Here is a 23565-nt window from a genome sequence, read left to right on the forward strand (position 1 = left end):
TTTTTTTTTTTTTTTTTAATGTTTGTGCTGTTTTTCTAGCTGACGTTTCCACTTTTAGAAAACAGGCCATGGTACAAGGATAAAACCTTTTACACTACATCCACATTGCGATTATGGTCCTGGCCTGACCCCAGGTCTTGGGCCCCTGATGGTCTTTTGCTCTTCCAGCTGCAGTCTCACTGGAAAATGGCAGCTTAGAGCTGAGGGTTCGGAGGTGAACATATTTAGTCGTTGCCTTTAACTTACTATTAAGGGATGAAGTATTTCTATATAATATCAAAAATGTCTATAAAGTAGGTTTATTTTGAAGCTGAAGATCCAGGTGAATCTTCAGCCCTGCTGTAGGCAATAAGGTCAGCTTCTGCTTTGGTTCTTTTTTGAAAAATTTTCTTATGTGTATAGTACAAGGTTCATAAGAGCTGTCCAGCTCTGTTACAGTTTCAACTATTAATAAACAATGTTGTCTCTTTCCAAGGATTACTACGGAATTACATTCCCTGCTCCTGCAACCTTGACAGGCAGAGATGGGAGCCTTGCTAACAACCCATACTCAGGTGAGTGGTATTTAAAGACAAGGATGGTAAAGTGAGATGCGCTGGTTTCTAAATGCAGGTCATCCTGCCGTTGCTGAAAGAGCAATCAATTTTCCCTTCTGTAAGCAGTTAAACCCATCAGTCTAAACTACTCAAACAAAAGGAAGCATCTCTCTCAACCCTGACACTGATGTTTCTTCATGGTTTTGGTCAGTAATTCGTATGTGACTTCTGGAAGTCAGTTGGACAGCCTTTGAGAGTCAGTGCAAAATTGTTACGATTGTAAATGGCAGTGTCATCTAGTGCCCTTCCCGAGCACATACAGAGGCTTGGAAAATATTCCATAGCTTAACCATTATTCTTGAAATTCAGCTGGCTTGCTTTCCTTTTTTGGCGCTGGAATAGACCCCCTCAGCAGCTCCCCACACTTTGCTACTGCTGTTTTAGCACTTGTGTGTTCTCAGCAGGAGCTGCATCTATCAGGCTCCCCCTCACCCTCCCCGAACATTCCCAAAAGCATGCGGTCTTAGGAGCCGTTCCTCATTCTTGCTCTTGCCCTTCAGTTACCATCGTGCAAAGATTACATTATGTCTGCTATCCAGGATTTTCAAACAGTGGTTTTCTTCCACTGCCATCTGATTACAGCTTAAAACTGTAGCCATAGGTGTTATAATTCCTTAATAATGGCATTAAGTGTTGTCATGCTTCTTGGTAACCAACATAGAAGTATACTGGTTGGGAATGAGATAATGTGATTGATATATGCCCCCTCCCTAAAACACATGTGAACATGCTGCTCTGTAGGCTGGCAGAAAATGCAAGTGTTTAGGAGTTTTCTGCTTCATAATCACTTCTCTTGGGAGGCTGCTTTTGGGTTAATAACGAAATTTCCCTTCCTACTTCTTCAATAAGGTGGCCCACGATGCAAGCCTTGCTTTCCTGGCCTTCAGCTACTGTCTCCAGAACTTTGGTGGCGTGAGGAACCAGACAGCTAACTAGTCATGCTTGACAAATAAACAGACATTGACAAAAATACGCCCATCATTGCCTGTAAATCCTAACTTGCTTTCGGCCCATGAAGCTTAGCTAATCAGTTTAACCTCCAAAAGAGTCACACATTAACCCAACAACCATTCGCTCTGTGGCTATTTACCGTACTTCTGCTTTTAGCATGTTTTCTTGAATGATCTGATAGTAATGAATATGCTCAGACCATGTGAGATAGGTAAGTATTGGTATCTCCATTTTGTCAGTGGATTAGCCATGGCATGGAGTTCTATGCCATGAACAGGCAATGTCCCTGTGGCCATCAGGAACAGAGACCAGGATAGTGTTTCCCATGAACAACTACAGGCTTTCAAGTGTAGGATGTGACCTCTTCTGTAGTTGTCTCCTTGTTTTCAGAGGATTTTAATCCTTTGAATCCTTCACTTTTGGAATAGCTTTGATAGCTTTTCTGATCAGTTCTTTCTTTCACAGGTGATGTAACTAAATTTGGCCGTGGGGATTCTGCCTCCCCTGCTCCTGCTACCACACTCGCCCAGCCGCAGCAGAACCAGACACAGACTCACCATACAACTCAGCAGCCCTTCCTCAACCCGACCCTGCCCCCAGGGTACAGCTACACTGGGTTACCTTATTACGCTGGTGTGCCTGGTGTACCCAGTGCATTCCAATATGGGCCAACTATGTTTGTAAGTGTGACAGCCTACACTGTAACCCTCCCTTTGTCCCTCTCTGGTTTTGCTCTCTCCAGCCCAAACCTTCTACAGCTTGGAATCACAAGATGGTTTGGGTTGGAAGAGACCTTCAAACATCATCCAGTCCAATGCCCCTGCCATGGGCAGGGACATCTTTCACTAGATGAGGTTGCTCAAAGCCCCATCCAACCCAGTCTAGAACACTTCCAGTGATGGGGAATCCACAGCTTCTCTGGGAAACCTCTTCCAGTGTCTCACCACCCTCACAGTAAAAAATTTCTTCCTTAAGTCCAATCTAAATGTACCCTCTTCCAGTTTAAAACTGTATCACTACAGGACCTGGTAAAAAGTTTTTTTCCATCTTTCTTATAAGCCCCCTTTAAGTATCAAAAGGCAGCAAAAGGTCTTCCTGGAGCCTTCTCGTCTCCAGGCTGAACAACCCCAAGCCTTTCTTCATAGAAGAGATGTTCTAGCCCTCTGACCATCTTCATGGCCCTCCTCTGGGCCCGCTCCAACAGGTCCATGTGTTTCTTGTACTGGGGTCCCCACTGCAGGATGTGGTACTCCAGGTGGGGTCCCATGAGAGCAGAATAGTGTTGACTTCCCCAGTCTGCAAGGGATCTCCAAAAATGTGCAAGCATGAGAAAATAGCTCCAGTCCCTTCCCCAAGAAAACAGGAAATTTAAAAGGCGAGAACTCATGGACTCCTGTGCAGGTTACTGGAAATAGCAGACAGCTGCAGCTTTATGGACTCAGTGTTCCTGAAAGCCATTGCCAGTATCTGGAGAGTCAAGGGGAGACCCAAAGCTGAGTCGATGAGCCAAGAGTGCCTAGGAAATCCTTTCAAGGATGGAGGAGACCCTATTAAGTCAGAGAGCAGCACTGGTAGTCTCAGGAGGAAGCTTATTTGTGAAGAGGTCATGCTCCAGGCAGAAGGGCAGATGAGTCTATTTTAGGGCCCTGTAGGACTCTGTTTTATGAAGTAGCCTCAAGCAGGAGTTGATGTTTCATTTGATTCTAGAGGGAGAGCACTGTGGTTGCTCCTTCTTGGGTTTGTGTGTAAGAATTTGCTGTTTACAGTCAGACTGTGGAAGAAATACACAGCCTGTTCTGAGACAGGATTGCAGTGCTATCAGAGGGGCTGCTCTAGCAGAAAATTTGGAGCTTGCACAAATCCACTACAGCAAGTACTACTGGAAGTGTGAGTGCCATGTTCTATGCCATCCCAATGCTTCCAACACAAGATTAAATTTCCCACATGAGGTGGAGGTACCTTCCCCACTAGATGGCAGAGGGAGCTTGTGTTTTGTGTGCCATTCCCGAGTTGACAGTGCCTTTTGCTCCCTTCCTTTGTACAGGTACCTCCAGCATCTGCTAAACAGCATGGAGTCAACCTGAACACCGCATCGACTCCTTTCCAACAAGCAAGTGGCTATGGGCAGCATGGCTATGGAGCAGGTATGCTTGCCACTGCGCTTTTCATGTGAGTGTCGGCAGCGCTGCTTGCACACGGTAACACCTTGTCTTGTACACACCGGCAGGCTATGATGACTTAACGCAAGGAACGGCAGCTGGAGATTACAGCAAAGGAGGCTACAGTGGGTCATCTCAAGCACAAAACAAATCTGCTGGCACTGGACCTGGGAAAGGTAACACATGAGAATTGAGGTTGCTTTTGAGTGGGATTTAGTAGGGCAAACTCCCAGTACTGCCAGCGCTGTGCAGTCAACACAGCAGCCAGCTCTAAACAGGGTCATGATCCAAGCTGTTTCTCCATCTCCCGTATACAAAATGCTTTTTTAATGGCCCAAGCGTTCCTTCTAAACCTTATGGCTGAACTTTGCATAAGGATTTGTGTGGCTGATGCACAGCTTTGTCCACAGCTATACATGGGAGAAATGGTGAGCTGTTTCCTCTGCCAAAGTTTTTTCTGCTGAAAAATAGTGATTGTGCAGAAGTGCCGTGTTTTTAAAGCCTAAGCAGTTTTATGCTGCTGCTGAAATGGTCCTCTGCCAAATGACAACTAGATTTTGAGGTTGTTGGTAGGCACCTGAGATAGCTGTGTGTTAGGAGTGAGCAGGGCAGTTCCACATCTCTGGGCTGGTGTTTCAGCTGCTGTCTGTATAACCTGTACCTCATCACATTGTTTCATGCCTGGAGATGTTTCCTTTGTGACTGTAAAGGCTGAAGAATTTATAAAGCTTATATAAAAGCTTTATTCTGCACGTGCTGGTTAGACCTGAGAAATGTATACTGAATTGCTTAGCACTAACTACTTCACCCTTGGCTTAAGCAAATACCAGGCATTTGCTGTGCATTTGAAACACCAACTCGACTGTCTTCAGCCAAGAGCTGATCATGCTCTCCTCTGTAGAGGAGCACTCCAAAAAGAAGCAATGTCCTAGGAAGGGTACAACCTTAGAACAGTGTACTCCCTCTGAGTCCAGTCCCTAATTGACTGGCCAAAGGAACCACTGGTTTTATTCTGATCTAAGTGAAATGATTAGAACTAGTCTTTATAAGACCATGAATAAGTGGGTGGTGTGAGAGTCACCTCGCTGGTAAATGTTTCTGAGCCTGTTGTGGCACCATCTGGTCCAGGTGGCAGCCAGCCTGAATCAGTGATATTAATCCTCTCAGGGCAGAAGAGCATTGACGACCTCACCCTTCTGCAGGATGTGAAAGGACAATGGCTCTAATGTGTACCACATGCTGAGTCTCATCTCTCAGTGCACTACTCTTGAATGCTGCAGTAAAGCCAAATGCATCCCTAATCCTAGGGGAAAACTGGCTTTTTTGTGAGCTTAGATGACTGTTCGGTGCAGCCAGCTGCTGCCTGGTGAAGTGCTTTTGAATCCAAGCAGTAACTGATAGGTCGTGGATGTAGGTGAATTTATGCCAGTGGGCTGGTTACCCACTTTGCAGCGGGAGCAAGGAACCAAGTCCTTTCTTCTGTTCCCATGTGTGGTGCTGTGGGTCTGAGAGAACTGGGAACTCTGCTGGGCTGGCCAGTAGCAGCAGCAGGGCGTATGGTGTAGCAGCTGCAGACAAAGGTGTATTCACTCAGGCTGCCAGAGGTTCCAGGAGCAAATCAGAGGGTTCATGCTGGTGGTGGTTGACTTTCTCATTGTTGTTGGCTTTTTTTTTTTCAGGTGTTTCTGTGACCTCAAGTAACACAGGTGTGCCTGATATCAGTGGCTCAGTCTATAACAAGACTCAGGTGAGCAACGTTGGATCCTTCTCCCTCATGGCCTGAGGCCAGGCCAATGGCTGCTTCTGTGGAGCACTGGCAGCTGGGGCCATTCCCAGGCCAGCTGGTCTCAGGGTCATCAGGCTGTGGCATTTTTATGCTGACTCTGTTTGCTGCTGGAGATGAGTCTTGCCCTCTGTCCTGCTGCTTCTGCCATGTCAGCTCCTGCTAGCAGCTGCTGGCATCAGCGCAGTGCTCTACACTGCTGCACACTGCTCACACTGATAATGGTTCCAGTCAAAATAGCCCCCAAAGCAGGTGAGTTGAGAAGCTGTTTGCTTTTCACCAGAGAGACCAGTCAGTAGTGCCCACCCTTAACACCCGAGGGTCCCTGTCACATGCCCTCCTGTGGCTGTTGCTCAGCATATAGCTTCCCAGGGAAAGCAGAAAGTGCTTTGACAAGCAGTGGTGTGCAGTGGGCTTATGTCCAGCTCCTGCTTTCTCCTCCTTGCACCCACAGCCAGGGGAATTGGTCTCTTGACTGTAATCCATGCTTACAGGCAGGAAGCAAGCTCGCAGCTACACACTTTAGCATTAGGGGTCAAGCTTTGGCCAGGCAGAGGAAAATCTTATTGCAAGTTGTTCTTGCATTTTTGTTCGGCCTTCCTGGGTAGGCCAAGTAATTCCAGGTTTAGCCTTGCAATGTGTAAAGGGCTGATTTCAGGCAGCTGCTGCCATCCCATGTCCCACTGAGTAAAAATTGGTCAGGGAAAAAAGGAACAGAGTAGGCGTGGAAATAAAAAATAAAATGTCAAAGGCATTAGTGCAGAAATATGGGTGAGAACAGGAGCTGAAACTCATCTGCTGAAGTTCTCCCAGGCATTTGATGTGACTTGGCTTGCTCACAGGGTTGGTAAAAGGTTCAGATGGTGTATGTCTGGGGCACTTTTGTTCTTGTCTGGTCACCATGGGGCTGCTCACAGTCACTGATGCTGTCCCTGTCACCTTCTGTGCAGACGTTTGACAAGCAGGGGTTCCATGCTGGCACGCCACCTCCTTTCAGCCTGCCCTCTGCTCTTGGATCGACTGGGCCCCTGAACCCTGGTGCTGCCCCAGGTTATGCTCCAGCCCCATTTCTCCATATCCTGCCTGCGCATCAGCAGCCTCATTCCCAGATGCTGCATCACCATCTGCAGCAAGATGGGCAGGTGAGTTGTCCCCTTCTGCCTCTCCAGCTCTTCTGGTGATGTTCACATGGGCTCGTGTTCCTGGGAGCGCTGATGGCCATGTGTTCTTCCTTTCCAATTTCTAGGGTGGATCTGGCCAACGCAACCAACCCAACACCATGCAGCAAAAGTCTCAGGCTACCAAAACCACCTATGGCGTTTCTCCATACTGGACAAACTAAATCCAAAACCAGGGAGGGGGAAGAGAATGAAAGGAGAGGAGGAGGAAAAAAAAAAAAACCCAAAATAAAAGAGAAAAAGAAAAAAGCCGAAGCCCATTCCTGGAATTATTAGGAGAAAAAGTAACTGCTCAGCCAAACTTCTGTGCGGGGAGAACTGCAGCCAGCCATCCTCTGTGTGACTCACCCGCTTCCTCTTTGAGTTGCTGTTGTATGTAATATATTTATGTATGTATTTGTAAATGTAATAGAGCCTAAATGTGGTTTTCTGCATTTTGCAGCCTGTTTAATTTTCTTTGTAGGAAAACTAATTATTCATTTCCCTTTTTTTTTAAGTTTTATAACTCTGTCAAAGACAAACTGCACCATTTTTTTTTTTTGAGCTGGGGCCTGTTTATTTAATTCAGTTCTAAATTCAGGCAAATAAGGAGGCCTGCCCCCCCCCCCCCTCCGCAAAAAACGAATCAAAAGATGTCCCTCAAATTCAGGCAAATAGGGAGGCCTGCCCCCCCCCCCCCCTTCCCAAAAAAAAGAATCAAGATGTGTCCTGTCAGTTTGACTTCTGGACCCAGCCCCCAATATAGCTTAGTTTAAAGAGGGGAAAAAAAATGTTTTGTGGGCCTTCCTTTTTTTCATCTCCCCCCTTCCCTCTGGCTGTGACCCTGAGCTGCAGCCTCACCTTTTTATTTTTCATTTTTTGAATCATAATAATAAAAAATACAGGGCTTTCTTTTTTGTTTGTGGCTTTTTCTTTTTTTTCCCTTTATGTTACTCTAGCAAGAGACTTTGGATGGCTCAGTGTGTCCTGGAACCTCCTTTGCATCATTAGAGGCAAAAATGATGTAGCGGTTTCTTAAATAAAAGTATAAGCTGTGTCTTGTACCTCTCTTTGCCCTGAGCCACCCTGTCCGGGAAAGCCAGAACTACTGGATGGAAACTTTTTTTTTTAAAACAAAGAACCTTCTTGTCCTGCACCAGTGTGGTGAATGTTTTAGGAGTTTCTTTTCTTTTTAGCCCTTCCTCCACCTAATAAAGATCTGAGCATAGCACTGGTGTTTGTCTGCATTTTCAAAGGTGCCATGAGCAGCTGCTGTCTAACTTTAGGGCCTGAATGTCAAGGAGGACACAAAATTTATGGAAGGCTGGGAGCTTAGTGCCAGCCTCTACAAGGGCAGGGCTTGGAGCAATGGCCCCTCATTTACCTGTGGTCAGGGCTGCTGCGTCACAGGGGCTATTCTTTGAGAAACAAACTCCCCCCCAAACCATCTTCACCCACTTAGTTTTTTGTTTCTAGAAATCCGCGGCTGTCCCACAGGGGTGGGTCAGTCCTTGCTTGTGTGTCAGGGTTGAGCAGCAGCTGGCAGCAGCAAAAGGCAACACATGAGCCTTGGTGCCAGAGCACAGCTGCTCCCCTGGGTTTTAGGTTTGTTGCAGAACAGCTGCAAGGGAGACTCCCTCCCAAAGGCTTCAGCCAGTGCTGCTCCCCTCTCCCCAGCCACACAATGTCCATCCTCAGCAGTGGCGGTGGGCACCTAAGGGCAGACACCTCCATGGCTGGAAGTGATGGGCTGTATTTTCATCTGGCACACTCTTCCCCAGCCCAAGGCAGTAAGGGCACCTCCAAAACTTTTCCAGCAGCTCTGGGGGCCTGCCTGCAGCAGGCAGCAGTCAGCCACATGCAGGCTCCCCTCCTCTCCAGGCTCAACTAAACAGGATCCTTTCCCCTTATTTCATTATGCTGTTGGTGCCACCAGGACTCTTCTGAAGCACTTTCCTCTGCAATTCCCTCTTGGTAGAGCCGAGGTAACTGAACTCAGCCATCAATGAAGGTGGGGTGGGGGGGTGGGGCAGGGAGGGGGCGCAAATGCACAAGTGACAGCAGGGTTTACCCAGGGCAGGCTGGAGCAGTTATCCTGCCTTTGGCACCACACCTTTTGCTGGATGAAGAAGCTATGGGCACGCTGGTGCTACAGGAGCCAGGCAGGAGACACAAGACCGCCTGATTGCAGTCAGAAGGCCCAGAGAGCAGCATTCCTTGCAGTTCCATTCCCCAATATGGACACACGTTGGGGAAAGCAGCTCTGAAATGCCATTGCCCTTCCTCCGGCACCACTGTGAAGCAGTAGCGGTTGGGCCATAACCACATTTGACACAGCAGTTGCTGCAAGCAAGTGCAGCTCCTGTACAGGTTTTAGCTTCCCTGCAGCACCAAAGCCCTGAAAAAACAACCGTTCCCGCTCTTGAGCTTGCAGGGTGAGTATGGGCCATGCAGGGCAAGCAGGCTGAAGGGCTGGCAGTGATGACCTCAGTTCCTCTGCCAGCTTTCTGCATGAGGGCCAAGGCTCCTGCCCCAGCCATGAAACTCTGCCCCCACCTTGTCTGATGGCTTTGGGAGCACTGGGCACCTGCCCTCCCCTGGAACCAGACACCAGCAGCACTCCTGTCCCCAGCAGCAGCTCTGCCCCCAGTCCTGTGTTGCTGCTCCCATCTCATGAGATCATGAACTATCTTCCACCGCTCTCCCCCTTCCTGACTTAGGAAGACTAAATATAACAGCAAAGTGCATGGCCTTTTACCAAAGTACTTCTCTAAATCGGTTCATTCTTTAGTCTTGGGTTCAGGCAGGCAGCTGTCAAACAGCAGCTTTATTTTCCCCTGAGAACTGAAGTTGTGAATAGCTGTTATTCAAGGCTTTAAATAACCCATGCAAATAAACCAGCTCTATTGAAAGGGAATTAACAGTAGAAGGACACCTTCATTTCACATTTTTATTAGTAGACAGATGTGCAGAAGAGACAAAATATAACTACTGAAGGGGAAGACAACACAAAAATGCATCAGTTAATTCTTTCTGGTAAATTATACTGAAGAAAAAAAGGAAAACATCTAAGAAAACTACTAAGAAATCTAGTGTACCCTGCTGGTTTCAGAATGGTTGAAAACTGCATTTGAAGGGGGATGTAGTTGTAAATGTAAACGCTAATATGGGCTGAGACAGGAGAAAAGGGTTAAGAAAAAAAACAGAATACACAGAGCAGGTAAACATTTTTCTGCAATCTCTTAAATAGTTTAAAAAAAGAAAAACAACCTCTCATACTTCAGTTTGTATCTCAAAAAAGGAAACCAGTAAGTCAACAAGCATAACACTGCACAGGACTGTGGGAAAAAGAAATTAGTATGGTTAATGTAGGAGCTCTCAAAATAGCTTGCTTTTTCTCTTTAAAAAAAGGGTAACAGAAGAGTTGTGATAATGCATCTTACAACATCTAGCTTGAAAATACAAGTCACTGGAGAGTATACAGTGAAGACGGTCAAAAGTACAAGGGAAATCCTGAAAGATGCAGTATCCTCATTTCAAACCAAACCATCAGGACAGCCAGCACTGCCATACTCTGCTCCTTCATCCCCCTGCCCCAAAAGCTGGAGGTTGGTGTCCCTGTCCCAGTGTGGCCCTGAGACCAGTCCTGGAGCCAGGAGGCCGAGTGGCCCACTTGCCAACACCAGCACTGCCCTCACAGCACTGGAGTGAAGCTGGGGGGTGCCCCACACCATCACCAGATGCAGGGGAGCCCCGCTGCCAGCTCCAAAAAGCACCAGGGCCTGAGTCAGTCCTTGCTGGAAAAATGAGCTGAAGGAGCCCATACGGACAGAAGGGGTCCAGCTGCCTCCTCAGGAAACATGCAAGCAAGAGGGGAGACAGACCATCGCAGTGAGCACTGGGGGACAAGGTTATCACCACCTGCACTGCCCTTACTCCGCAGGGGGCAGAGGACTGTGCCACCAGCACACTCTGGGGCAGAGGAGCAGGGACTGACCCTGCTGCAGCAAATCCCAGGCAAGCCCCCTTTTGAAAAGACAACTGCTTTTGCTCACTTCAAGCAAAGCTCCACCAGCCTTCCTCCCCTCCCCAAAGACTGCCTTCCCCTCCTCACCCTCCAGGCAGCACCCTTTGAGCTTGCTCATTCTCATCTTACTCCTCACCCAGGGACACGGCCACCCAGCTGATCGCAGAGCAGGAGTTTACTCCCACCAAAGCACCCCCCGAGGGGTCACAGCTGGAGGCATACCACTGAAAACCCTGAGATACACGAAGCAGAGGCATAAACAAATGCCTGAGCCTGCAACTCTAGCAAGGGTAACTGCCTCTGACCCTGTGGGAAGGGAGGGTCTTGCACAAGCAGGGCCAGCACCTCAGCTCTGCTCCTGGAGGTGCTGGGGCTCAGCACAGGAGGGCAGGGCTGGCTGCTGATCAAGGGATCACGAGGAAGGTGAATTCAGGCCACTGCACCACAGCCAAGCACGAAGAGCACACTGCAACAGGGTGAGGGTGCTGAGGGATCAAGCAAGAGTGTTCTGCAGAGACGAGCATGCAGGATGCCCCCTGCCCACAAGGGAGGACCCTAAGCTTTGCCAAGAGCTGCCAAAAAACATGCAGGAGGCTGAGCTCAGTGTACTGGCTGAAGCATGCTGCTAAATAGCCTGTCAAACCCCTCCCTTCCAGCCTGAAAGCACTATGTACCCCTTTCCTGTGGGGCTGCACACACTCACCCATGCCCCAGCCAGCAAGGCAGGGGACAGCATAAATGCATCCCCTCTGCACCCTGCCACAGCTGTCACTGTGAGCACAGAGAGAGCTTGGCCACCCCAGGCAGGCACCAAAGGCAGCTTTGACTTCTGCCAACCCTGCAGAGCTACAGCAGGGCTGCATTTACCAACATGTGACCTACATAAGCAACAGAAAAGAAGGCTCAGGCCAGCACTTGACTGGGGCTGCAGGAAGCCAGGGCTGCAAGCAACCACTGGGGCAGGAGGCTATTTGTCTCTCCCACTGCCAAAACCAAGTTTGGGGTGAACACTGGCCTGCTGGGCACCAGGATGCACATCTGTTTTCCTCCCTCTGGAGAGGGGCAGCTGGCAGCAACTCTCAGCAGCACAGCTAAACTGAATTTTTTCAACCCCAACCTAGTCTGAAAACAACAAAGAAAAATAAATAGCAACCCAGGGCTCAGTTGGACAGACGTGAAGTGTTAAGTGTTTATTCTAGGGTTCACATCACAAGCCTTTTTCAGAGACAAAGCTGATACTGCCCTCTGGGGCTCCAGGGGCCAGCTATTTCCTAACTTGAGCAGGCTGAAAAGGAATACTGTACCTTTCAGTAACATCCCATCAAGCTCAACACACAGTAGCTTCACACTCTCCGCCCCACACCTTATAAGGAAAAGCCACCACCACAAGGCTAAACGAATGTACACACGCTATTATTGTAAATGGAGCAGCTAAACCTTGGCAATTTGCTTTCTGTGGATTTTTTTTTTCTTCCCAGTAAATGCAGCAGTTGAGCTCCCAAAAACCCAGCTTCCAATGGGTTTGTTCCAGCTTTAAATACATTAAACATCTCAATGCAAGACTGTATTTAAACCAAGAATCTAAACGCGAGCAAACCTGTTTTGCTGTGAGTGTTTTGTAGAGAAGTGAAAAGGGGAGTTTCTTTTTTAAAAAGAAATCATAATACAGTGATGAAAGGGTTAAGAATGCAAGAATTCAGACATTCTGTGTAGGGTCTCTAAGAGGTCCATAAAAAAGGAGCAAACAGATCCATACAACAGGAGACAGCAGGAGACAAAGTTTTTGATCCCCCCCCCCCACTTTTTTGCTGGACTGCTGCTAGGTTACCGCTGCTCCCTTCTGGCCTGAGTCGGCAGGGCAGTACAGGGGCACAGAGGAAGCAGGTCACGACTCCTCATTGCCAGAATCATCATCGTCGTAACAGTCGGCATCCTCCTCCTCCTCATCTTCATCGTCAATGTCGTCATCATACAAGTCGTCATAAAGCAAATCTGAACTGTTGTCATTGGAAGGCACTTTAGTTTTGATGCAGTACTCTGCCAGTGTAGTGGGGACCTTCACGCCATCCTTCTCTGCCTCAGCTTTGGTAGCCAAAACCTGTTTCCTGCAGGGAGGAGGACACAGCAACGTGAGCACAGCTGTGTGGTGGTGGCAGTGTGGCCCAACTCCCCACCTCCCAGCCAGCCCCAGCCCTCCTGGCAGCTCACGGTCAGGACAGCTGATGTTTGGCTGAAGCACCACAAGCAGCACTAGAAATAGATTTAGTTCCCACAGCCCTGGGCTTGGGAGCGCTCCAAGCGTGTTTGCAGCACACATGCTCTCAGCAACATATGAAAGCAATTATGCTACAGGACTACACACGACAGACCAGCCAGAGCTCAGAGCAAATTTCACTACATTTGCTACAGAAGCGATGGTCAGGGATTTCCTAAAATGACTTACTGACTCCACCCCAGCACACTCAAAACTGCAATTCCCACAGGCATTTGACAGCTCTGAGCTTGCACTGTAGGGTAAGAGCAGTTGGAGCACGTGGCTGCACCCTGAGATGCAGCCATAACCCTGGCGCTGCCTGAGGCTGGCAGAAGACAAGTGCTTCCCATCACCCCAGGATGGGCTGCGGTTGCTGCCTCCCAGCAGCGCTCAGGCTGTGAGCTGCTGCTGGCCCACGCTGCCTCCCAGCAGGGAGAGGAACAGATGGCAACCTGTCCCTTCACCCCCCACCCACCTGCTCATCACTCTGCCATACTCTCTGTAAGGAGTACATCCAGCTCCGCTCAAGCCAAAGAAGCTGGACGGCACTAAGATAAACTCCCAGCAAGGCTCTAGCTCCAGACAGGGGTATATCCTGCATGTCCAGCCAGCAGAGTACATGCAGATGTGGTCTTGCCCCAGGCAAGTGTGACAGCAGTCCCACTGCAGCATGGGCTGCGGATCTGCTGCTTTGCACAGCCCTGGCTCAAGTTTCCATCATCTCCCTACAGCATCTGATGAACCATGAACTTCTCAGCAAAGGACAGTCAAGACTGAACAGTGGTTCCAGCTAATCAAACCCAGCTTTGCAGGCACTTGCCAAATCCCACTGATACTCCTTGGAACTGAAGGGATAAGATTATGAATCATGAGTGCATTAAGCACAAAATTAGTAGGATGCACGCAGTTTGAATCACATCCCAAGCAACACAGGCAGCAGTGAAAGGCAAGCAGAGACTTCAACTGGGATTTACTAGCAGCCAATAGCCTTTGCAGAGCATCATGCCAGTTTAGTCTGAAAAAAGAACAATTCAAAGACAGATCAGCCCTGTCATCCTGCTCCAGAAGTCTGCACTGCTTCGGTGTGTTGAAAAACCTAGAGGGACCAGAAGCATGGACTTGGAATAAGATGGTAAAATTCATTTCCAAAGAAGCAACCACAGAAAGAAGCTGGTTTCAGCAAATTGTGAGCAAGCCTGTCTGACAGGATTCAAAGCAGGAGACCAGTAGCACAGCATCACACATGGTAAAGCCTACCTTATGATTTCAGCGTACTCCTTGTCTTTTCCTTTACTGTCCCTCCATTTCCTGAACATGACTGATGCATCCACGTTGGCAGGAGAGAATGTGTTGGGCTCATTAAGCAAAGAGATTACGCTCAGTAAGATAGTTCTGAAACAGGTAACCACAACAGCAGAGTCAAAGCTAACGCATTCACAGATTCTGGATGCCAATAACTTCTTTACGTGATGCATTGGAAACTTGTTTAAAGTCAAAACTTAAGTTAACAATAATAGCTGAAGAGAAAGCAGATAATTATGAACTTCAGAGCCTGGCCATCATTGTAGGGAAGGTGACAATACAAATCTCAAGGACCTAATCTGACTACAATCATCAAGTTTGCACACATGCTTGTGAAAGGGTGGCAGCTGAAGCTCAGATCAGACCTGAATTCAGCTTGTCTGCACTGCCCATGGATGGTGCAGGGCTGGAAACCTGTTCAGTGAGCTGGTTCCTGGTGATATTCAGGCTCCCAGCAGAAAGCCAGGCTCTCCACCTGCCTGCTGCACAGCAGGGAGGACCACCATGACCAAAGGCCATCAGAAGAGGCTGCACTGCCTTCCCTGCCCCACTGGGTGTTAGGAGGTTAGAGCTGTGGATAGGTCTCTCTCTTCTCCTCAGCCCATGCATGGGGCTACTGCAACAGCACAGGAGCACAGCAAGAGGAAGAAAGTCCAGATGTTTCCAACACTCAGGCAAGCTGCTGAGGGCCCAGCAGGATTCAGTACTCAGCAAATCCAGCGTAAGCCAGTCCCATAACAAGACAGCCTTCCTGGTCTTCTAGCAGCAGCACAGAGCTGCTAGCTGCCCCACCCTGCTGGCATTTACCAGGGACAAACACCACCTCCCTGGCCCAGACTGTTCTCTCACATTTCCACAACCCGTTGCCTTTCAGATATTCAGTCCTCAGGTCCTTGCACAGTTCTTAGCTCCTCACACAGTGCCACAATGAGCACAGAACTCAACAGCAAGTCACATCAGGCACCCCTACACACCCAGCCACCTGGCTGTAGCTACCACTGCAATAGCTTCACACATCCAAGGTGTTCCTGCTGGCAACAGGAACTTAAATGATTCAAATTTTGATTTAAATTAAAGGGAAGAAAGAGACGTGGAATAAGCCTTGAAATACAGCAGCACATAGCAACTGCTTCGCAGAACCTGATTAAAGGGGTCTATGGCCCAAGCAGTACTTGCATTGATTTAGGGGCACATTCAGAGCAGCGTGTGCTGAGCATGTCTATCAGATCATATATCTGGGATACAATTCCAGGAAATGTCTGGTCATTTGGATGTTGTTTCTTGAAAGGCTTTGAAATGAAACACTTGTGTCTGGCCAGATGGTTCAGCGCAGCTATCAGGAAAGTCTTCTGCAGTTTACTTTCCAAATGATATAATTCAGGAGGAAAAGAGAACACCAGCTCTGGAAAAAACTGTCTGGTCAGACTACAATTATAGGCAGAAGAGACAGACTCTTCTACTTCACCACAATAATTCATTTAAAAGCCTCTGGTTCTCAAACAGGCTGTAAAGCATGTCAGCTCCAGCATCACTGCAGCAGCTTTAATGTAGAGCAAGCAAAGCCTAGGGAAGGCTGAGGACAGGAATTTGTGTCTGGATTTAGCATGAGCTCTCCCACACTTCCATGAACAAAGCAAGGAGAAGCAGATTTCCACTGCAGAGCTATAGACTCCAAAGTCACTGCAAAGCTACTTAAATATACCAAGTAATGGTGAGGCTCTCTGCACTTTTCATTCCCAACCAGCACATTGGATCAGCCCTCTCACTGCTGATACCTTAAGAGCTGGACGGTCTGTTCTGACTCAAACCCTGCTGCTCTGAGTAAGAAGGTGAACAAGGTACACTAACAAGAAGGGAACACAGCACATGAGATCTGACAGGATCAAAACCATAAAAGAAGTTGAACCACGTGGGACTGAAAACATCTCAGCATCAGATATGAGCTGCACCAGGATACAGGCTGACCTTCTGTAGGGACCTGCTTCTCCCTTGGGCGAGATTGTTCTAGCATGTTGTGTCATGCAAGTTGTGTGCACGACAAGCAGGGATTTCAGTCCTGTTTTCTTACACCCCCAGCCCCATTCTGAGGAACAGTGAGCTTGTCAGCTGCCATGACACTTTGTTTCAAGTGTTCATGGTGCTGTTGTCTTTTAGGAGTGAGTCCCTCTACATCTCTTTATCAGTAAAGGAGAGTTGTTACATATAGTAATAATATATAATGAAATACTCAAAATGTGTGTGCAGTATAAGTAATTAATGTCAAAAGCCTATGAGCTCAGGCTGTCACCTAGCCCTAACCATATCAGATGTATGAAAAAAAGTTCAATAGCCATGTGAGCAAAGGGACAGGTGAACATAATATTTAAGCTTTTTTCCCCCTTTTTAAAAAATCTGAACTAGAACTTCATGAGAGGTTGTTTTACACTCACTTGTACTTGGTAGATATGGATCAGATAACATTTATCTCAAGCTCAAAGGCCAGATTCCCAACCCTTCACAACTTCATGCAGCTAAAACGCACCAATTTCTCTCAAGCCTTTTTAACCTTGAAGTAGCATTCTCCAGGAAGAACACTGGTTGTTATAATATGCTGAATGCCACAATTCCTAGACTGCTGACACATTAGGTCTAGTTCAGCACTTTGCAGTGTGTGTTACAATCCTATTCCAAGGGCCAAGAATGCAATAAATCCCCCTTGCTAGGTCTTTGCTTTGACAAAGGCTATTTTCAGATTAATTTCATGAAGTTAGATGAAAGCTGAGTGAAACTATCAGACAGCCCTTTTCAAATCACTGCGCTCCCTCAGGTATGCTGAGATCCCCAGCTGGGTTTATCAATAAATAGCTGAGATTTCAAGTTGGGGAACCAACATCTAATAAATCACTCTGAAAGCAAGCATAATTTCTATATGCTAAAAATCTAGAGGCAATCATTTTAGCTTTAATCTGTTTCATTATCCAAACAAGAAGTTAGAACAGGAAGTAACCTTACTTCAAGGTTTTTGTACTACATCACTCACTACTCCTGCAGCACACATCACTGAGCTGCCACTTGATATGAGTTTTATCAGTTCTTTATTGGCAATGTCTTGTAATGAGAATGAAATTCAGCTGGTGTTCAAAAAACTGGACAGGTTAGCATTGAATGCTTCTGGTATTTTGTGGTCCTTTCATTTTTTTGTCAGGAAAAAAACCACCTGGCTAACTGCTCAAGATACCACGCTGCAGGACAGGAGGCAGAGACAAATACTGGAAGGCAAACAGTAGGTAGGATTATGCACAAAGTTACTCCTACTGCACCTGAATAGTCAAAAATGTTCTTTTTTACTAATGGTATCTTGGAGGAGTTTGAAAAACCTAAGTAGAGGATAACGTGGACTGGGGAAGGCTACAACATTTGAGATAATTTGCTTTAAAAGCATGAAACCTTGTGAACAGAAGTCTCCATGTTGTTAGCCCAGCACCATGACACACATCTTCAGACAGCTTGGTAAATCTGGCTCCCACCCAATTCAGGCATGAAAGCCCCCGAAGTCTTAAACTCCCTTCCAAATCTTTCCCAACACAGGTGGGAATCTCTCACAGTCTTGGTGAGAGATGACAAGCCACCGCTGTACATCAGAGTCACCGTTACCTGACATTTTGGGTAGGGTTCCACCTCTCAGATGGGAGCTCTCCACTTTGTGGGTCATCTACAGGTGGGTGAAGAATTGAAATACATACATCTCCATTCTGCAAGACAGAAACAAAAGTTAAGAATAGCCTAGCTTGAGGCAGAGGTCTGATGACTCAACTCCACCAGTCTGGCTATGTTCTGAGCAGTTTAGCCTTGTTGACACAAACACCCCAAGTGTCAGTAGAAATATGCAAGAAGTGGAAATGGTTCTGAATTCTTCCTTGGTCTACTCTATTTATATGCTCAAAAGTTTCCCTTGCTAAACAGGGTTAGTCTGCAAAGCAGTACAAAGCAATCTCAAGTCAAGAGGTTTAAAGAATGTAGCAAAGCGAGGAAAAATAAAGTCATATAAGACTAAATTGGTCTCCACACAGCAAGTACTGTCGCTGTGATGGAAATGAGCTTTAGTCAGAGAAGACCCAAAGTAAGGTTAAAATTTTTGTTTTTTCCCCAGTGGTAGCTGAGTTAGCTACAGGAATTTTTAAATTGAAGGGTTTAGCCACTCTCTACTAGCTCAGGTATCAAAACAATGCTTCTCCTGTGACACAAGGAGGTTGAACAGATGGTGCAGGGTAGGTATACACCAGTCCCATAGGACACAGCTGTTTGAAATATCAGGTGAAAAAAAGAGGAAATACTGTCTGAAGGTTTCACTGAAAATCCCTTCTAGCATGCAAGAGGAAGAATATTTTGACAGCATATGGAAGCCATACAGCCACATAATCCTCAATCTGTGTTTTACTCACCATTGTTATAGCCTATAGTCCATAATGCCTACCATTTAGAAATACTTTAAGAAGTCTGTAAAACCAATTCTCCATTAGCAACAGCATTGACATGATTACTCTGTAGGAGTGCTGTAGCAGTATTCACCATGGCCAATATTCTCCAATGAAGTTGACTCCAGGGCCTCGTGGATGGAGTGAAGGTGCAGATGAGCCCCAAGGTCAGCCAGCAGATGCTAGCTCTCCAGACCCCCCTGGCTTGCTGCCTCTTGCAGCTGACTGCTGGGATGACTTACGAGTTCCCAGAGGCAGCCCCACACCTTCAGGTGGCACAGCCCCAGCTGACAGGCAGCACTCACACTGTCCCTTGTCACCCTGACCCAAGGCGTGGGTTGATGACAGGAACAAGAGAAGCTGCAGATCCACTCTGTTTGCAACCACAGGCAGGCAGCTCCCCATACACCTGGTCTCAGCTATGTCCCAAGGACCCTCCAATGCTGCTCAATGCACAGGAGAGAGCACAAAGCAGTGCTGCTCTCAGCAATAGCATCCATGCCTTTGAGCCCGAGCCAGTGACCACAGCTACATAGCAGCAGCTCACCTGAAGGGCCTCCCAAATATTTCAACTCACCTTGATTAACAATGGCATTTGTTTTATAGACAAACAAGATCCTACTTCAATGTTGGAGGCTTGTGATTGGTATCCAGGCTGCAGCAGCTCACTAACCCTGCCAGGTATGCTAATCTAGCAAGCCCTTGTCATTTTGAAGCAGGTTTTTGTCAAGAACACAACTACGCACAGCAACATAGCACCTGGAGCTGCTGAATACCCAAGCAGTCACTTACGTTCCTGGAACAGTTTGCCATAATAGGGCAGTTTCCTTTTCAGGACTCCAACAGGCTTGTCCAATCTAGAAATATTTTTCAGTATCATTTTAAGGTGACATTAACCTTACTAAGGTTGGATTATGTTCACAGCCTATTACAGGTTTATTAATAATTTCCATGAGTTTACCCAGTTTTCCCTTTAGCCATCTCCTGGGAGAGTGCAGTGCTGGTGGCCAGGAGAAAGCAAAGCACTTGGGGGAAGTTCCTCAAGCGATCAGGTCAGCAGTATGCGCACAAACAGATATTTGGCAATATGAAAATACAGAGGGAAGCAAGGATTCTCACAACAATCAATGTTACTTATTTGGAAATTCAAGCAGGGCAGCACTGCATTACAGAGTCTGGAAGGGTAAGATCTTTAAGGTCCCTTCCAACCCAAACCATTCTGTGATTCTGTGTAAAGGTGTCATGGGGCCTGCTGAGATCAGCACAAGGTTTTAGGAATCAGCATAGTCAAGGGGAGAGCCCTTCCCTACATATGATTTTTTAAATATATAAACAAGGAGGATGGAGTATTCATCTGCCAATAGGAAACAGCCTGTACTTCTGTTAGGACTGAGAACTTATGTCAGAGAATAAAGAACAAGTGAATGTGGTTTTAACAAAATGCAATTAGATGAACCAAATAAACTGGAGATGGGGAAAACACACCAGTTACTCAGGTCTCATTGCTCAGAACTGGAATGTCAGCTCCAACCTCTCCACCTAGTCCCACCAGCAGATTCTGTAAACTACTACTTTCTTTCATCTTCCTTGCACTAAAAGATTTTTCCCTCCTCCTGACAAACCCTCAAACCTCAAGCCCTTTGCTGATTTATTCTCAGTTTCATTTGGAGTTATACCAGCGCCTCATCTTTATTGCTTAAATGTTGGTTTCCAAAACAACCTGCAAGCTGCTTCAGATTACCTCAGCTCCAAGAAATACTCCTATGAACACAAAGTACAAAGCTGAGAGCTGGAGATTTGAAGAGTAACCCCAAAACACACCCACCAAGGTTTGGGTTAGTTTCTCTTACTACCTTCACTTTTTTCTAGAGCCAAACCTTTATCTTTCCCACCAGGACTGCGAGAGGTCCTTTCCAAGACTCACTTTGTACATACCATTCTGGTAACCATTTCCCACTCAACTCCTGCATGAGAATTTCTGTATTCAGAACCAGCATCCACAGTACAGATCTGCAATAATCTGCAGGTCTCAAAGTTGTCTTTATTTATAGATCAAACCCCCGTGTAACTGAAATAGATTCGTAAAGAGAAACACCATTCTTGGCAACATGCAGAATTCTGTGCTGAGTCCGAAACTCAAGCCAGAAGACTGTCAGATGACTGATTTCAGGATGTTCCTGGGCTTAGAGTAATCCTCATGAGCATCCAGTAACTAAAGCTGGTTACTATCCTGTTCTGCACTGAAGTTTGGAGGGACTTATGGCCATTTACTATTAAGCCATCAGTGTTGTTTTCACCATGATATTTGAAGCATGCTCATTACAGGCTGGACATTTAGCAGCAACAGCTTCTCAGACAAGGGCCTTCCAAGCCCAAGACATCAAACTGAAGCCCTCAGTTGTTCACAGCAAGGAAGTGACATTCCTGTTTTGAAGTGTGCCCAAAGGAAGCCTGAAGCACCTCTCACAGGAAAACCTGTGATAAGGTGACAGAGCTGCACAAACAGGAATATTCTGAAAGGCCTTTAACTCCTCAAACTATTCAACCAGCAGTCCTAGCAGGCCACTGCTTGTCTTAAAAAAGCCAAAAGTTTAGCAACAATTTCACTAAAAGTGGAGTTGAGCCAAAACAGGCCTTCAGCTTTCAAATACAGCTCTGTGAAATTTGGTAAATTTTGAACAGATTGCTTCTATATAAAATCATTCGCCTTCTAGGCTTGCTATGCAGTTGTACAATTATGCAGTTACGGACTTGTCAGCCCAAAGCATTACCCTCTGAACATGTCCTGTACATGCACTGACTTGAGGGCCACTTCAAACTGGCTAGCAGACATTAAATCCTAAGGTATAGGATAAGTGGGCTGTGCATGACTCCTCCTGAAGCTGGACTCCAGTCCAGCTCTAGTTCTTTCTGCAGTTGGACCACCCCAAGTCCAAACCCCTTCATTTGTAGGCTGACTGCTGCAAAAGACTGTTTTCTATTATTTCTTGTCTCAGCACACCATTTTGTAGGATATATTCAAATTAAAGTGTATTTGAACTATGTACAAACAATGACTAGTTACCTAAGTATCACAGAAGGTTAAGACCCCACACACCAACCTTGATCTAAGGATCCCCTAAAATTGCCAATGCTCAGGGCACAGCACTTCAGCTGGAGCTGTGGGCTGCCCTTGCAGGTATGACAACAGCTCCATTCCTGCCCACAAGAACAGCATTTCCTACAAACCTTTAGATTTAACTGTTCAACCATGAAGCTGACATTTAATACCAACAGCTAACCACTTTAGTTATGGCTAGAGACATTTAGTACCTTCAATACTTCCTGGAGTTTAAGGAAGTAGAAAGCCTTCTCACACGTCTGAGAAAAATAGTATTTAAAAAACACCTTACCTCATAAATGTTGGGGTGCCACATTTTGGTCAGGAATCTGAAGGTAGGTGGTGAATATGGGTAATCAATAGGAAATTTAATGTGAGCCTGGAAAAAAGTAAAATATTTTCATTATCAAACAGAACAAAAAAAGATGCCAACAAACAACAGAGAAAAATTGGAAAAAGTAATTTCAATAAGGCCATTAAATTGTTCATTTTATATACCAATGCCCATGTGGCCCCACAGTATAACTCTATACAATTTCTTGTGAGCAAAACATTAACTTGAGAAAAATCTAAACACCAGGACTGACCTGGGTGGGTAATGCTCAGAAAACAAGACAAAAGGCATCTATCACATCCTGATTCAAGAAGCACTATCCAACAACTGTTGTTAAACACAGTAAAATAGATTTGAAAAGCTGGATCTCAATATACTACTGCAATATACTACTGCTGTCCTCCTGGGTTCAGAAACAGTCTAAAAATGTTTGCTAAGGTGAAGTGAGTGGAGGTGTGGAGGGAGGCCCATCTGTTAGGTTCCCTCAGGTGAAGCCCCCGGCCCCATGCCTCAAGACTGCCTCCACCTGGAAGGACAGAAGAGTAGTTGTCATAGGTGACTCTCTTCTGAGGGGAACGGAAGGCCCTATATGTCAGCCTGACCCTACCCATAGAGAGGTGTGCTGTCTCCCTGGGGCACGGATCAGGGACATCTCTAGGAAACTTCTTAGACTGATTCAACCTTCAGATTATTACCCCTTTGACAGTTCAGGTTGGCAGTGATGAAGTTGCTGAGAAAAGCCTGAAGACTATCAAAAAAGACTTCAGGGGACTGGGACGGGTAGTTGATGGAACCTTGTGTGCAGGTTGTTTTTTCTTCTATACCTTCAGTGGCAGGGAAGGACACTGAGATGATCAAAAAAGCCCACCTCATAAATAAATGGCTTAAAGGTTGGTGCAAACACAGGAATTTTGGTTTTTTTGACAATGGGGCAATTTACTCAGCGCCTGGCATGATGGCTGCAGATGGATGTAGCCTGTCTCCAAGGGAAAAGAGGATGCTAGCTGAGGAACTGGCGGGACTCATTGATAAGTCTTTAAACTAGGTATGAAGGGGGAAGGGGACAAAATGAGGACCTCTGGGGTTGAGAGGGTAGTTCGAGGCCTCGTACCAAACTTGATGGGCAAAGAGGGTGGAGTGCAAAGGGATGGAGTAGGGAAGGGGGATGCTGCTGTTCTAGGGGATCCTAGATCCTCTATAAAGGCGGTGAGACAGAAAACCCAGCTGAAGTGCCTTTATACCAACACACGCAGCCTGGGAAATAAACAGGACGAGCTGGAAACCATGTTGCACTTTGAAAGTTATGACCTTGTTGCTATCATGGAAACATGGTGGGACGACTCCCATAACTGGAATACCACCATTGAGGGGTATCTGCTCTTCAGAAGGGATAGGCAAGGTAAGAGGGGTGAGGGAGTGGCCCTCTATGTCAAAGAGTGGATAGATTG

At 46.7% G+C, this 23565-nt stretch overlaps 2 protein-coding genes across 2 annotated transcripts; one reads left to right on the forward strand and one right to left on the reverse strand.

Moving 5' to 3' along the window:
- Window positions 1-457: 457 nt before the first annotated feature.
- LOC104462827 (ubiquitin-associated protein 2-like) lies at window positions 458-6867 on the forward strand. Its single transcript, XM_010074947.1, has 7 exons — window positions 458-554; window positions 2013-2227; window positions 3592-3691; window positions 3775-3882; window positions 5386-5453; window positions 6440-6631; window positions 6736-6867. The coding sequence occupies exons 1-7, from the start codon at window positions 458-460 to the stop codon at window positions 6829-6831; spliced, it is 876 nt and encodes a 291-aa protein (XP_010073249.1). The 3' UTR covers window positions 6832-6867.
- Window positions 6868-12211: 5344 nt separating this feature from the next.
- Window positions 12212-22166, reverse strand: UBE2R2 (ubiquitin-conjugating enzyme E2R 2). Its single transcript, XM_010074946.1, has 4 exons — window positions 22076-22166; window positions 17863-17960; window positions 14185-14319; window positions 12212-12778 (listed from the first exon to the last, which is right to left on the reverse strand). Exons 1-4 carry the CDS (start codon window positions 22097-22099, stop codon window positions 12559-12561), a joined length of 477 nt encoding a protein of 158 aa, XP_010073248.1. The 5' UTR covers window positions 22100-22166; the 3' UTR covers window positions 12212-12558.
- Between the last annotated feature and the right edge of the window lie 1399 nt (window positions 22167-23565).

Source organism: Pterocles gutturalis, unplaced genomic scaffold (assembly GCF_000699245.1).
Source record: "Pterocles gutturalis isolate BGI_N339 unplaced genomic scaffold, ASM69924v1 scaffold932, whole genome shotgun sequence".
In the NCBI taxonomy this organism is placed as follows: domain Eukaryota; kingdom Metazoa; phylum Chordata; class Aves; order Pterocliformes; family Pteroclidae; genus Pterocles; species Pterocles gutturalis.